Below are 16,659 nucleotides of genomic sequence, written 5' to 3'. Positions count from 1 at the left end.
TCACAGGGTAGGGGCTGAATTGCACAGAGGTTTTAAGGCATTTTCCAGCAGGTATATTCTATGGTAAATGATAACAGGCATCAGCTTAGAGACACCGACTCTGCTAACGACTTGAGTTGTTCTTTATCTCCCTCTCCCTTCTTCAGACCAAGAAGTACTGATACCTACATCCACTAGTATCTTTCTCAGAGGCAACATGCACTTTAGAATCAAAACTCCAGCTCCCCTCCATCCCCGGAGCTGTGCTAGTCCTGCAGGTCTTTGGCGAGCCGCGGACATGGGTCTCTCTTCTGCAGGACAGGGTTTGTCAAAAATAAGGCCCACTTCAAGAGATACCAAGTGAAATTCAGAAGACAATGAGAGGGTAAAACTGATTACTATTCCCCAAAACACTTGGTGATCCAGGATAAAAATAAGTACAACACACCTGAATACAGGATGATAGTTTCTGTAACTAACAGAGAGATCATTTGTCAGACTGCTTATTCCCTTATAGAAGGAGGTATGATAATCTGTGCAGTTTATACTCAAGAACTCCCAAAGCATGGTGTGAAGGTTGGCCTCACAAATGAAGCTGCAGCACACTGTACTGGCCTGCTGCTGGCCCACAGGCTTCTCAATAGGTTTGGCATGGACAAGCAGGTGGAGGTGACTGGAGATGAACACAATGTGAAAAGCATTGATGGTCAATCTGGCGCCTTTACCTGGATGCAGGGCTTGCCAGAACTACTACTGGAAATAAAGTTTTTGGGGCCCTGAAGAGAGCTGTGGATGGAGGCTTATCTATCTCTCACAATTCCAAACAATTCCCTGGTTATGATTCAGAAAGAAAGAAATTGCCTGGCTGGTGTTGTTCAGTGGTTGAATGTTGACCTATGAACCAGGAGGTCAAGGTTCCCAGTCAGGGCACATGCCCAGGTTGCGGATCCATTCCCATTGTGGGGTGTGCAAGAGGCAGCCGATCAACGATTCTCTTTCATCTTTGAGGTTTCTAGCTCTCTCTCCCTCTACCTTCCTCTCTGAAATCAATAAAGATACATTAAAAAAAAAAAAAGGAAGGACTTCAATGCAGAACTACATTGGAAGCATATCATGGGTCAGAACACTGCAGAGTATGAGTGATCTAATGGAAAAAGATGAAGAAACAGTTCTCTCAATACATAAAGAACAATGTAATTCTAGACATGGTGGAGGAGATGTATAAGAAAGCTCATGCTGTGCCCTGGCTGGTTAGGCTCAGTGGATAGAGCGTCAGCCTGCGGACTGAAGGGTCCTGGGTTCAATTACAGTCAAGGGCACATGCCCGGGTTGTGGGCTTGGTCCCCAGTAGGGGGCGTGCAGGAGGCAGCCAATCAATGATTCTCTCTCATCATTGATGTTTCTATCTCTCTATCCCTCTTCCTTCCTCTCTGAAATCAATATATATATATATACATATATATATATATATTTTTTTTTTAAATATATTTTATTGATTTCTTACAGAGAGGAAGGGAGAGAGATAGAGAGTTAGAAACATCGATGAGAGAGAAACATCGATCAGCTGCCTCCTGCACAACCCCCTACTGGGCCACTGAGCCAAACCAGTCAGGGCAGTAAAAATATTTTTTAAAAAAAAAAAAAGGAAACTCCTGCTGCTATATGAGATAATCCAGTCTATGAGAAGAAGCCTAAGAAAGAAGTTAAAAAGAAGAGGTGGAACCATCTCAAAATGTCTCTTGCCCAGAGTAAAGATCGGGTAGCTCAGAAGAAAGCAAGCTTCCTCAGAGCTCAGGAACAGGCAGCTGAGAGCTAATAAACCAAACCACAATTTTTTATGAAGATTTTTCAGAGAGACAAGAAACTTATTGGACAAGCAACTAAAAATAAAAAGAATCAAAACTCCAAAGATAACACATGTGAAAAAATAAAGGTCCTTGAATTGCTACATAAAGTGGCAAATGAAAACATAATGTGTTAATATTGCCAACTGATTACCTCCATTCTCATAGTTCATTAATAGTTCCTGAAGGTTTGCATGCTACTGAATGAAGAAAATTAGGATAGTGGTCCTAGTTGTTAACTCACTGCCTCCAAGTTTAAGAAATAGAGCTGCTAGAAGAAAGCTGGAGTAGAAGGGAAAGAACTTCTGTAGATCCATTTAGCAGATGAGGATAAGTCAATTATTCACACAGCTAATAGGTGATTCAGATCTGAAAGGGTGTGATTTTAGGTTACATAGTCAGGACTCTTTCACCTGTTTCCTGTTTCAAGAATAGACAACCTGAAGCTGGGACTGCATAGTGAGGAGGTTAACATCAGAACAAACTCTCCAGGACTCAGAAGCAGAGAGAACTTTCTCCAAACAACTCCCCATTGATTGCAACGGTTTTTGAGAATCTGAAGCCTGGAAACGTCAAAATTATTTGCCTTTTCACAGCTAAGTCTCATGCTCTTTAGAATGCACTGCCTGAAACTGAACTGTAACACAGCTCCTGGCGAGACGCTAATCCATCCCAGAGCATGCTGGAGCTGGATCACCCTTCAGAGATGAGGGATGGAGACCAGAGCTGTGTCTCTACCCCCACCAGTAACTAGAAGCAAGGTGTCTTTGGGAAGGTGATGTAACTTCCGCTGAGGGCAATTCTGGGGGAGAAACTGTGAGCCCACAGCAGCCAAGAGCAGGGAGTGGCTAAGGAAATGAGTGCCTCAGTCCTGCTGGGGGTCTGGGCGGCACTCCACAGCATCCTCTACAGACAATAAATTCTCTGGTCAGTCTTCCCAAAACATTACTTCTGAGCTAACATTGCAGCAAACGAGTTAATATTTTCTGCTCCCACGTTACCCTGGACCACAGCTTTTTGTGTTGTCATCAATGTGTGTTATTAGACAATTCAAAGGTCCGATGTCCTCTGTAAAAACCGAAAAACCTAACAAAACAAAACAAAAGTTTCTGAATGAAGGTCACTACCTCTCCAAGTAGATAAATGATCCAAGGAAGTACACTGAAGTCAGGTTCAGATTCTCCTTAGAATTTCTCTTCCTTTCCAAAGCATACACAAATGAGAGCAATAGGTCCTGAAATTCCCACATTTTCTTTACCATGATTACCTGTTTGGCTGCAATTTCTTCATCTCGTCCATCTCCAATCACTACATATGTGACTTTCTTTCCAAACCTTGACACAATTCTCTCAAAGCAGCTCTCTTTACCTGATGAGAGAAAGCAATTTCCTATTAGGACATCCTGTCCTACCTTTTTTTCAACAGCAAAGAAAAGGCTGCCGCTAGGTTCACCAGCCTGTGCACAGACAAAGTGAGTGGCAGCCCCTGAAGTTTGCTTGGTGAGGAGTAGCGGTGGCAGCTAGAGATCCCAGTAGACTCTCTGCATCTATAAATGGGAGGCTAAGTGGCCTAGGCAGTGTGAGAACTGTGAGCACCACTTCCCTTTTCCACATCTCCTGTACTTGACAGCTTACAAAGCAGTTTTCAAATTATTCCTTACTTAATTCTCAAAATAATCCAGTGAGATAGGTACCGTACCCTCTTTTAACAGATGAAATGGGACTAGTGACTTGCCCAGATCCAAACAAGTTTATAGCTAGACTCTGGGCTCCTGACTCCAAGTCTAGGCTCTGGACATTGTGAAAGGATATTTTTTGAGGGGAAACTATTTTAGTGTAGGGGGAAAAGTGGGAACATAAGGCCTCGGTTTCTTGTTAGTAATAAGAAACAGACAACAGCCATTTCCCTACAATTTTTTATTTTCCAGAAACAGTCCTGGCCATGAACGAGCCTTATGGCTTTCAGTAGGGGAGGAACCCCAGAGTACCAATAAATATGGCAGCAACATTTGTCATATCTGGAATTTCCTCACTATTATATTTTGTAACTGCAACTGAGATACTATATCACTGACCTTAACCTTGGGGAAACGGGTGTTTCAATACATTGCAGACTGTTTTTAGATATATGGTAATAAAAATTCAAATCCCATTTGGAACCTACACATAAAACATGCACAGGTGATACTGCTTTTTATTTGCAGAAATAAATAAAAAGGAAATTGTTTTCTTTCCTTTTTCTTTGCCATCTCTTATACTTTATTTCCCTGCTCTGCCACCTTCTTCAGTTAAGTGATTTTTCTATTATACTATATTGTAGTGCTCTCTATGCGAAAAAGAAATCGGAAATGAGGCAAAAGTAGATTTCTAAACTAGATATTATGTCCTTTCAAATATTATAAAGGAAAAGAACAAAGTCCCACAGATCTGGATTTGAATCCTGTTTATGTAACTTACTTTCTGTGAAGTCTTGTGCAAGTTACATAACTGTTAAGCCTGAACTGCCTCATCAGTAATATCAGAAGACTGTGAGGAGATATATAGATATAGATATAGATATAGAGATAGATATAGAGATATAGAGATATAGAAATAGATATATGTCTAACAGAGGAACTGGTAAATAATAAGTACATCATAGTAGGAAATATTATTGTAAGGCAAGTGGTAAGAAACTGAATAGAAACCATACCAATTTTGGTAGCACTATAGATGTTTTCAATAGGAAATATTTCTCCAAGCCCATATAGGAGAACCTTGGCCAGAGCTGGAACCAGCTGGGTTGTAGTGATCAGAACATTCACACAATTCTTCCTAGAAGGGAGAAATAAGGAGAGAAAAGAAAAGGGTGAACCAATCCAGGATGTGACCTTTAGATCTAACCATTAAAAATTAACCTTAAAGGGCCTGGTAATGATATTTGTTCAATGTCATTGTTCAGTTATCGTTCTAATTATCTCAGGTTTACTTACTTTCCATATTAAAGGACAGAGATTCTATAGTGGGCACAGAGCAGCAACTTGATTCTTGCCTCATTTCCCTCTGATAATTCGCTCACTGCACTTGTTAGCAATTACCACCAACCCATGTCATTGATACTACTCTCTAGGAAACAAATGACAGACTTTCAGTTACAGTGCTATTTCATCCGAATGCAACCCAGTTCTTAATGAGATATGATTTAAGTCTTCTCTGTTCTTCATGTAATAGCAACATAGATTCTAGAAAACACATTAATTTCACAGGTCCTTTACAAACTTCACTGAATAACCTGTGTCAGTTTTAATGTCTGCTCTATTAGATTATGGATCTGGAATTCCTGTTTTGAGGAAGAAATCAGTAAGAGATTTAGATACAATTATGACTGTATTTATTTCCCACTATAAGCTTTAAACTGAAATCTCCTTAATCTGCTTAATGTATCCTTTTCTTTTGAGTCCTGCCTTCCTGAGTAAGTTTTGGTACATTTTTTTGAAGCTTCCTGTACTTAGGATATTTGAGATATGTCTCCTTTATGTATCCTTTGATGTCACCAGGACCAACTCCTGGGTGGAGATTATGATTTACTGAGTTTTAATTTTGTGAGCAAAAAGTAAGGGGAAGCCCTGGTTGGTGTGGCTTCGTTGATTGAGCATTGTCCCATGCACCAAGAGGTCACCAGTTTGATTCCTGGTCAGGGCACATGCCTGGGTTGCTGGCTGGATCCCCAGTGAGGGCATGCAGGAGCAGCCGATCAATGTTTCTCTCTCTTTCTCTCAAATCAATAAAAAAATATTAAAAAAAAAGAAAGGGAAAGAAAAGGGCTTTCATATATATTCTCTTAAAACTCTAAGGTGTGTTATTAGTATAAAATGGCCCTGCCTCCCACTAACCTACTACATACTTCCTTGCTTCACTTAAACTCCTCTCTCCCCTCCCCACATCCTATTTTGGGAATGGCCTGTCCTAAGCTGGTGTAGGAAAGAGTGTGTCTCTGAGAGGATGAGACTGAAGGAACCACTTTCATACCTGGACTTGATGAGAAGTAAGGACTTCAGTGCAGTACCTAACCAGGAATCTGTTAACACTTCAATTTCCGCTCTTAGTCTCTGCAGTGCTTCCTTTCTCTGGGGACTGAGAAGGCCTTTGGGAATAAAAGCAGACACACTTATCATCTGACAACACATCCTTGCTGACATCCACAAAACAAGTTCTAGAATTCAACTGAGAAGTAGTGTGTCATTAAAATTTCTACTGAACTAATACAGTTCTCTTCTTAGTAAAACGCTAGAGTAGTCTGCTCAAAATATCTTTTTCACTTTCTTCATCAGAATGTTTGCTACCAGGCACAACAAAACCAGCTGAGGAAACAATATGATTAGATTCTGACACAAGCTCTTTCATCATGAATCAGCAGCAGAATCTGCAGACGGGTGGACCGTTCCCTGAGTAGCACTGATTTAGACATGGGCTCAAGAACCAAAGGGGAAAAATAAGTGTTAGAGCTGAAAGAAGAGTCCGCACCATTCCAATCTCTTTCTAAAGACACCAGACCCAGGGAGGAAAGGGATGCTAAGATTACACAGACAGTTAGTGGCTTTTGGTCTCAAAAGTCTTTCTACTGCCTCTCCTGGTGACTGTGCTTTTCCTTTACCCCTTTAAGAAGACATCAACCTGAGATTCCAGGTTGAAAGACCACCTCTATGAATGTCATGTACTTGTACTGTATTTACTTCTGAAACAACTCCAGCGAGAAAGAGACCAAGATACTGTTTAAGATCAGATAATTAAGCAAAACAAAACAGAATTCATCTGATGAGAGCACGTTATCAGACACTTGAGTTATAATATTCAAATAATAAATCTGGCCCTGAATTTTCTATAGTGAAGAGAAATCCTATAATCTATTACCAATATTCCATAAAAATAGAAGGCATTTCTATGAGGACTAGAACTGCATATAATTTGTTTTCAGATTGATGGTTTCACAATGCAAGCCTAGAATTAGATGACTTTCAATGTTTCTAATAAAACAAAACCAATACCTCTATGGCATGTATGACATAAACATATATGTCTTTTACTTAACTAATAATATGATGTGGCACTTTGACAATTCAAAATTTTTACAAAATACAGGTGGATATTCTTATATAGGGTTATATTACTTTCTATAGCAAATTAGGTCAAGGTATTTAATAGGCAAAAAAAAATAATCAGACACTTAAATTTGACTCCCAAAGCCCAGTTGCCTGTGATTTTTACCTGGTATTGAAAGACTGTAACAGAAATGAACTAAATTGACTTTCAAAGTCCTATTTTCACTTTCTGCAGCACAGAAAGCGGTAGCATGGTATTGTAGGAGGATTCTCTTGACCTAGGGTAATATACCTTTAGGCAGTGCAGGAAATCCTTGAAACTTCATGCAACATTTTATGTGTATGTAAAAGTTTGAGGGTGATGGCTTACAATTTTAAATATTTTCTCATAATGGTATATCACTAGAAAAAGAACTGCATGAATGTAAAGTGGACCAAGAATTCAGGGATGTGGATTCTAGCTGTGATAGGTAATTAACTTGCTACGGTATCTGCCCTTGTTACTTTCAAGATGGACAGCAATTTTCTCAATAGATATCTAATGTCTCTTCTAATTTGGACAATCTATCACTAATTAATCCCAAATAATAGAATTCAGGCCTGGTGGCACCTGACATGAGATATTTCTAGGTAGAAAGAATTTCCAAGGTCCTTCAAATCACAACACATGGATACTGCCACCCTATACTCCTGGACCTAGTTTTCCATCCACTAAAAACCAATCTAGTGACTTGTTATATATGACTTGTCCTGATATATTAGTTAAAAAACAATAAGGCAACCTATTAACTAGTACTGACAGTTTTGACTCCAGAATAAAATACGTCATCAAATATAATTAATGGAACATATTTCCTTTAAAAAGGCATTTGTCTAAAAAAGAACAAGAGAGCTTTGAACTTATGCTAAGAGAAGCCCATCAGAAATGCAGAGCTTCCTCCCCAAAGGATTTTAATCAAACCTCCATGTTTTAAAATATAGAATTAAAATGTTACTGCGGCACAAATTCATAAACAGTTGTCAGAGAGTTCTAAGGAATCCCTGGACAAGAAAGCAGTAAATCGGAAGGAAAGAGAAAATCAGACTGATCGTATGCCACACTTACCGCCCACGTTGCTTTTATGCTTATCATAGATTTCTCTCACTTTTCGGTAACGGAAAGCCAGTTTTCTCATCCAGTCCACACCTCCCTGTACACCCACAGAGGAACCATGGCTGCCACTGCCTCCTGAGCCACTGAAACCATCTGTTGAGAAACTATAGTTGCTGCAGAGAGAGAGGATAATGAAAATGAAAATCTATACTGCATGGGGTTTTTGGATGAATGCCACTTGGGATTCTCTGTCCTATTCCTAGCACCTGACACCAAGACTAAGTGCTTTGAGAATCTTTTCTCTAATCTCTACGTCTCAGAGTCTATCTTTCACTATTCCTCTATATCATCCCTATTACATCCATCAAAAAAAGGATGAAGACTAGGGAAAGAGAGGTAGGAACAAGCACCAGCATCCCGCAGGGGTTAGCTTGAAATGAAGCATCCTTTCATTAATGACAGAATATCTTACAGTGAAAAAAAACCCCAGAATATGAAATTTTTGTGTATGTATATATAAAATGATTGCAACTATGTAAAGAAAAAAATAAAAAAATTAATGGGCCCTAGCTAGTTTTGCTCAGTGGGTAGAGGATTGGCCTGAGGACTGAAGGGTCCCCAGTTCGAGTTCGATCAAGGGCACATGCCCAGGTTGCGAGCTTGATCCCCAGTGTGGGGCGTGCAGGAGGCAGCCGATCAATGATTCTCTCTCATCATTGATGTTTCTCTCTCCCTCTCTGAAATCAATAAAAATATTAAAAAATAGGGAGCTGAAGGCATGCAGGGCCAGAGACACCGGAGAAGCCGGAGACACGGGATGCGGAGCGGCATGGAGGCGGTGAGTAATAGCTCTTTGAATCTGCAATAAAAAATGGCCTCCAATAAAACTACATTGCAAAAAATGGGAAAGAAACAGATGGAAAGAGTAAAAAAGTTGGAGGCAGAGCTGAAGAATTTGTAGTGGAAAAGTATTGGATCGATGTGTAGTGCATGGGAAGGTGGAGTATTTCCTGAAGTGGAAAGGATTCAGATGCTGATAATACTTGGGGACCTGAAGAAAATTTAGATTGTTGAGTTAATTAAAGCATCTCTTAATTCTCAAAAAGCTGGTAAAGAAAAAGATGGTACCAAAAGAAAGTTTTTATCTGACAGTGAATCTGATGATAGCAAACACAGAAGAAAAGAGATGCTGCTGATAAACCAAGAGGCTTTGCCAGAGGTCTTGATCCTGAACAAATAATCGGTGCCACCAACAGCAGTGGAGAGTTAATGTTTCTCATGAAATGGAAAGATTCAGATGAGGCTGATCTGGTGCTGGCAAGAGGCAAATATGAAGTGTCCTCAAATTGCAATTGCTTTCTATGAAGAAAGACTAACTTGGCATTCTTATCCAGAAGACGAACCCCAATTATTTGTTTCCATTCCTTTTTATATCTGTATATATAAAAGCCTAAGCGACTGTCTGACAGTTAGCTATGATGCACACTGACCACCAGGGGGCAGATGCTCAATGCACAGGCATGGAAACATGGAACAGACTGATGAATCTCAGAGGAAAGTGGGGAGGGGGAGGGCAGGAAGAGATTAACCAAAGATCTTATATGCATACTAGAGGCCCGGCACACCCTTGATCTGCATGTTTTCTCTTTACTCCAACTCATTCCTTCCATGTAGGCTCAGTCTCAGTATTTGGGGTACTGGTTCAACAAAAGCCAGGAAAAACAACAGCTTTGTAGTAAACAGAATGTTACTCAAGTGTATATTGTTTACTTTATTGTAAATACTGGTAAACAGTGGTTAATATTTTTATATTCCTTTGTGAAAAAAATATTTAAAAAATATATAAAATAATGGAAGGTAATAACACAAAATACTAATAATAGTAAGATAACAGGGATGTTCTCTTTCAGTGATCTGTTGGCTAGTTTATTAAGCTCATAGTTCATTGGGTGGCTTTAAATTATGCCCACAGATTCTTCAATGTTCCTCTCCTCTAATTCCGCTCCTTTGGGTATGTAATGTATTGGAGTGTAAACAGAACGTGGTGTTAGACTTCAGAGACTAGACTTCTCTTGTTCTCTCCTGGAGCACTTGTTCTGAAGGAAGCCAGCTGTCACTTGAGAACACTCAAACTGCCCCATGCAGAGGCACACAGTGAGAAACTGAGGTCTCCTGTTATCAGCCACAGGCAAGAGGCTGAAATCAGGTTCCGCCTCTAATAAAACCTTCAGATAAATTTAGCTCCTGCCAATGTCTTGATTTCAATCTAAGAGACCCTAATTCGGAACTACCTAGCTAAGTCACTTTCAAATTTCTGACTTACAGAAACTATGAGATGATAAATGTTTACTCCCTCTGTCCCATAATAATAGTAGCAAGTGAATATTTAAAGGGGAATTATTGGCGAATGCAGCTGTAAGTTATGTTGTAGCGCAAAATTGCGAAGCCTTCAATCAAAATCAATGTTTCAAGACATCTGTCATTTGTTTTGACACATCTTTCAATTTTTAGGTTAATCTAATTATTATGAATTATAACTATTTTTCTAATTTCATCCGCTGATCGAAACTGATTGTTTTATTTCAGTTGAATATCAACCTATTGTAAAAGTAAGATGAAAAAAAGAGAGTTTTCAAGCAAAGATCGAGTTGCAATTGTCCAGTTCTTGATGCATCAAAAGAAAAAGGGAAAGTTGCAGAAAGGTGCAATTACGTTAGCTGCAAAACAATTTAAGTGCAACAGAATGACCATATCAAGAATTTGGAAATGTGCTTCCGAAAATAATTGTCAAGGAGAATCTTATGCTAATGTTGATTCTTTGAAAAAACAAAACTGTGGACGTAAATGCAAAGATTATGGAGAAAACTTGAAAAACTTAGACATATTCCTCTTAGCAGAAGAGGCACCATATTAGCCTTTGATAATATTTCTCCCGAAATACTGGATAATACGTTTCTGTCACTTCAACAAGTTATGCTGGAAGCAATGAAGAACGATGGCTCCAATAATTTAAGCTCACGCGTATAGGGAAAGCAAAGCTTCGCAGCCAATGGATCCTGCCTACAAGTTTAAAATGCAGTAACGAAATTACTGAAAAATCCAGAAACTATCTGAACACTCAAAATAAAAATTAGGAGTACTATTTTTAATTTATTGTTTAATTTAATCTAGTTTTTTGATAATAAATGTTGCATTCTATATTTATTTTCTTTTGCTACTATTATTATGGGACAAATTACATCCATCAACTGCTACTATTATTATGGGACAGAGGGAGTATTATTTTAAGGTACTAAGTTTGGGATAATTTGTTATACAATAGATAACTGATATAGGTTTACCTTGGAGATATTATGGGTTCAGTTCCAGACCACCATAATAAAGCAAATATTGCAATAAAGCAAGCCTGGTGGAGGAAACAAATGATTTTCTTTGTTTTCCTCTAAGCCTAGATTATGTCTTATGGTGTACTAGTATTTAAGGCATCGTTGTTTTTATCACCTTAAGTCTTGGCCATTGTCATCAGAAGCCACATCTTCCACATGCACCTGGTCACACTCCTGTTAAAAGACAAAACCATACACTATTTCAGTCTGGCCAGTAGAAGTGCTAGTACCAACATGACATATTGTAAAAACACCACAAACAATGGTGGAATGATGAAATACCTTATGGCCTCTCTTGGAGGATCACTCTCACCCCCCTTGCTGTCCATCTTCTTTTAAGGCCTAATTCATACAGCACAGTCTTCATGAAACCTTAACCAAGCCAACCCTCACTTATGCTCTTATCTCTATAGTTCATTTTTCCAACAGCTCCTAGGTATGAGCACAAACTCCCTTACATTGTCAGGTGTGTCCATGTTCTATACTAGATTGAAAGTTCTATTACACTATAGGCCTCTTACAACACGACCCCTATCTTCCATCTCTTTTGTACTCCTCTGGTCTAGTCCAGTGACCTTATGCAGCATGTACCCAATAAATTCTTGAAGAAGAAACAGATGTTGGTAGAGTGTAGTATCACAACTGAAAGTGACTGAAACAGAAATTTATAAGTTCAAATCTGGTACACAGAAGAGTTCATCTAAGTCAATCTCCTCATGTTATAAAAGTGAGGTAAAATGATTTACCCAAGTGAGTGGTAGAAAGAATCTAGAAAGAGCCTTATAATTCAGATTCAAGGTTCTTTCCACCAAACCCATTAGTACTGACATAAAATGCCACCCACTGCCTAACTCTAACAGATTTACTCCTCTGACATCACCTAGGGTGGTAGTGTAATGTCCACCTGCATCAGAATCCTCTGGGGAAGTTTTTAAAAAATGCATATTTGGGTCCACCCCAGAACTACTTGAATAGAATTTCTGGGAGTGAAGTCCTAGAATCTTCATTTTTAACAAGGTCCCCAGGTGATTCTTATGCCCCCTAAAGTTGATAACCACTGACCTCAGGGGCAGGAACACATTCAGGTCAAATTCTTCACAGAACTTTCAGTCCTGAGTGAGGACTATGTCTAGAAAATCATTACAAATACAATTTGGCAATAATTACTGGCAGATAATAAGTTTTCAACAAATGTTTGCTGAATAACTCTGATGTCCTAACTTCTCAACATGTGAAGTTGAGGAAAGATTAAAGCATCGTGGAGCTTAGATTAAAGTATTAGAGTTTAGAGCCTTATTAATTTAATTTGTTGGAGAATTGTCTGTTAAGTAGAACTGGATTATATTTGAAAAGGAATAGAATTATTTCATGTTTATAAAATGCTATCTTAATTTACTTTAAAATTTTCACTATTTCTAAAACTAGGTAATACATTTGGTGTACAGTTCAAAATTCAAAAGGATATTAAGTGACAAATCTGCTCCTTCCTACTTCCGTGTCCCAGTAATGCATCCTCCTCCCCAGATAGAACAACTTTTAATAGTTTCTTGTGTAGAATAACTGCTTCACTGAGGCCCAAAGGTGGGAAGATAACTTTCCTAACTTGGGACTCACACTCCGGTCTTCTGACTCCCAGGTCTGTGTTCTTTCCACTAAACCATGTTTACCTCAAAGGCTAACTAAAATGTCAAAGCCAAAAAATTCACCAAGAAGCTCTCAGTGTTTCTTGGTTTTCCTTACACTTAACTATACAGCGACTCTGGATGTCAAGGCTAACTCATCCATGGAAAATCAGCATGTATAAAATAAAATGAATTACAGCTGTTACTTGTAGATCTGACAAATCTAGAGATTCTTTTAAGAAGGTAAAATTGAGAAACCAAGATGGCGGCATAAGTAAACACCAGAAATTGCTGCCTCACACAACCACTTCAGAAATACAACTAAAAGACAAAACAGACATCATCCAGAACCACAGGAAGGCTGGCTGAGTGGAAATTCTACAACTAGAAGGAAAGAAAAAAAGCATACTGAGACTCAGAGGAGGTGCGGTGTGGAAGTAAAGTGCAGAGGTATGGAGGCGCAAGTGGAAAAGGCTGGCAACTAAGGATGCGGTTGTCTCTTTTAATCGGGAGGGAGTCTCAATCTCCCAACTGCTCTGAACTCCAGTTCCGGGCGAGTCTCTGGGGACCCAGACTCATACAGGGAGAAACTGGACTGTCTGGCATTGGTCAGAACTCAAGGGCAGCTTTCTCTCACAGGTGCTTGTAGCGATTACTGCTGGACACTGAGACCCAGGGCCTCTTAGGGCAGGGCTGAGGATCAGCCATATCTGATTGCTCTGCCCTGTTGATTCCCTGAGACCCCGCCCCACCCAAGCTGGAGCAGAGGCTTTTGCATATGAATGGGCTGGCCCTCTGAGATCTAAAATTACCTACAAATTACAGCTGGGTCAGAGAGAACCAGAACATCCAAAAGAAGGCTCAAGGCCCCATAGCAGCTTCCATTGCTTCACAGCTGGGCCTCATCTGGGCACCTTCAAACCCCAAACAAGGAAGAAGAATCTGCAGATCTCTCCGTAGCTCCTGCTGGGTAGCCTCAGGCAGAGGCTAAATTAGCACCTCCTTAGAGATCCAAGAGCCAGTGTACCCAGTGGTCAGATTGGGACCATCCAGATTACAACTCCTCAGATCCATAAGGGACACACTCAGGGGGCAGACTCAGTGAGCACCAAAGCCCCACTGAAGCAAGTCTTCCCCCGGAAGGGTGTCTTCAGCACAGAAGTTCTCCCACTCTAGACACAGCTGATTCTCACAGACAATTGGCCTGGAGGTCAACTCTTCCCAGTGATAACTACAACAATCAAGGCTTAACTACAACAAGACTGTGCACACAGCCCACAAAGGGGTGCACCAAGAGTGTCCACCTCAGGTAATTGGGGACGCTGAGCCATTGGGCCCTATAGGACACCTAGCACACGAAGCCACTCTATCAACACAGGAAAGCAGCCAAAATGCAGAGACAAAGAAACAGATCACAAATGACAGAAATGGAGGAAAGCAAACTACTGGATATAGAGTTCAAAACCATGGTTATAAGGTTTTTTGAGAATTTTCTAGAAATCGCCGATAAATTTAGTGAGACCCTCAAGGATATGAAAAAGGACCAACTAGAAATTAAGCATACACTGACTGAAATTAAGAATATTATACAGAGATCCAACAGCAGACTAGAGGATCCCAAGAATCAAGTCAAAGATTTGAAATACGAAGAAGTAAAAACACCCAACCGGAAAAGCAAAAAGAAAAAAGAATCCAAAAATATCAAGATAGTGTAAGGAGCCTCTGGGACAACTTCAAGCATCCCAACATCCGAATTATAGGGGTGCCAGAAGAAGGGAGAGAGCAAGATATTGAAAACCTATTTGAAGAAATAGTGACAGAAAACTTACCCTATCCGGTGAAAGAAATAGACTTACAAGTCCAGAAAGACAGAGAACCCCAAACAAAAGGAACCCAAAGAGGACTACACACACCAAGACACATCATAATTAAAATGCCAAGGGCAAAAGACAAAGAGAGAATCTTAAAAGCAGCAAGAGAAAAAAAGTCAGTTACCTACAAGGCAGTACCCATACAACTGTCAGCTGATTTCTCAACAGAAACTATGCAGGCCAGAAGGGAGTGGCAAGAAATATTCAAAGTGATGAATAGCAGGAACCTACAACCAAGATTACTTTATCCAGCAAAGCTATCATTCAGAATTGAAGGTCAGATAAAGAGCTTCACTTATAAGAAAAAGCTAAAGGAGTTCATCACCACCAAACCAGTATTATATGAAATGCTGAAAGGTATTCTTTAAGAAGAGGAAGAAGAAAAAGGTAAAGATAAAAATTATGAACAGCAAATACATATCTATCAACAAGTGAATCTAAAAATCAAGTGAATAAAAAATCTGATGAACAGAGTAAACCGGTGAATATAATAGAATCAGGGGCATAGAAAGGGAGTGGACTGACAATTCTCAGGGGGGAAAGGGGTGTGGGGGGTGTGGAAAGAGACTGGACAAAAATCGTACACCTATGGATGAGGACAGTGTGGGGGGGGGTAAGGGCAGAGAGTGGGGTGGGAACTGGGTGGAGAGGAGCTATGGGGGGAAAAAAGAGGAACAGCTGTAATAATCTGAACAATAAAGGTTTATTTAAAAAAAAAAAAAGAAGGTAAAATTGAAGAATAGTCAAATACACTTAAGACCACAAATAATTGCCTGGCCGGTGTGGCTCAGTGGTTGAGTGTCAACCTATGAACCAGTATGCCAGGGTTCAATTCCCGGTCAGGGCACATGGTTGTGGACTCAATCCCCCAGTGGGAAGTGACTGGGAGGTGGCTGATCAATGATTTTCTCTCATCATTGATGTTTCTATCTCTCCCTTCCTCTCTGCAGTCAATAAAAATATATATTAAAAAAAGAGCACAAAAACAGGTCAAACCCACCTTATATATTATTTAATATATATGAATAAATTGAAATTTTGGTATCTGTGTTTTGCCTAATGGGTTGGCAAAACAGAGCTAGATCACTTCCAGAAAAACAATAAAATTTTTGAGCCAATACAATTGAGGGATAGAACCAAGACTGTGATGACTTAGCCAAGGCACTATTTCTACAAGACTATATAAATCTAAGTAACCAGCTGACCTCTCCATACCCACCCTAACCACATATCCTCTAACTAAATAAGCACTAAATAGTTACTGAACAAAATGTTTCATTGAAGCACAGAAACAATTTAAAATGCTTACCTCTAAGTCATTGAAAAATAGGTGTGTATCAGCCACTTCAAAAATCATTTCTTCCATAGTTAAACCTGAGCCAATCACTACTGTTGGGTCCTGGAATACAATAAGAGAAAAACTGCTTGACTAGATACTCACAGATCTGGTTCTGATCCTTAAATATTTAAAAATTATTTGGGTCAAGGCCAGAACAACACAGACCCACAATAGTGCTTCCAACTATTACTGATGCAATTTCATTCAGTTTTAAGAATCTGGAATTGTGAAAAGTTAAAAATTTCAAGACTTTAGTTTCTAGAAGACCAAACCCACTTAAAAACAACAATAACAAAAACAATCTTGTCGTCCCGTGCACCGTAAGGTTGATGGTTTGATTCCTGGTCAGGGTATATGCCCAGTTGGCAAACTCAATGCCCTGTAGGGGACATGCAGGAGGTAGCCAATCTATGTGTTGCTCTCACATCAATGTTTCCCTCTCCCTCTC

At 39.6% G+C, this 16,659-nt stretch overlaps 1 protein-coding gene and 2 pseudogenes across 5 annotated transcripts in view; 2 read left to right on the top strand and 1 right to left on the bottom strand.

Moving 5' to 3' along the window:
- EYA3 (EYA transcriptional coactivator and phosphatase 3) overlaps positions 1–16,659 on the bottom strand; it is a 99,092-nt gene that overhangs the window by 4,632 nt on the left and 77,801 nt on the right. For all 5 annotated transcript variants that reach the window (XM_059690582.1, XM_059690585.1, XM_059690583.1 and 2 more), the window contains 6 exons: positions 16,182–16,271; positions 11,495–11,553; positions 8,006–8,166; positions 5,831–5,945; positions 4,515–4,636; positions 3,091–3,191 (listed from right to left, as the gene is read on the bottom strand). In XM_059690582.1, coding sequence (XP_059546565.1) covers positions 3,091–3,191; positions 4,515–4,636; positions 5,831–5,945; positions 8,006–8,166; positions 11,495–11,553; positions 16,182–16,271 — 648 coding nt within the window. The remainder of the gene's footprint in view (positions 1–3,090; positions 3,192–4,514; positions 4,637–5,830; positions 5,946–8,005; positions 8,167–11,494; positions 11,554–16,181; positions 16,272–16,659) is intronic.
- Positions 382–1,826, top strand: LOC132231442 (large ribosomal subunit protein uL18-like; annotated as a pseudogene).
- Positions 8,405–9,495, top strand: LOC132231441 (chromobox protein homolog 3-like; annotated as a pseudogene).

The sequence above is a fragment of the Myotis daubentonii genome, chromosome 3 (assembly GCF_963259705.1).
Source record: "Myotis daubentonii chromosome 3, mMyoDau2.1, whole genome shotgun sequence".
Taxonomy (NCBI): Eukaryota; Metazoa; Chordata; class Mammalia; order Chiroptera; family Vespertilionidae; genus Myotis; species Myotis daubentonii.
The sequence above is the reverse complement of the archived record's forward strand: the minus strand, read 5'-3'. Positions and strand labels throughout refer to the sequence as shown.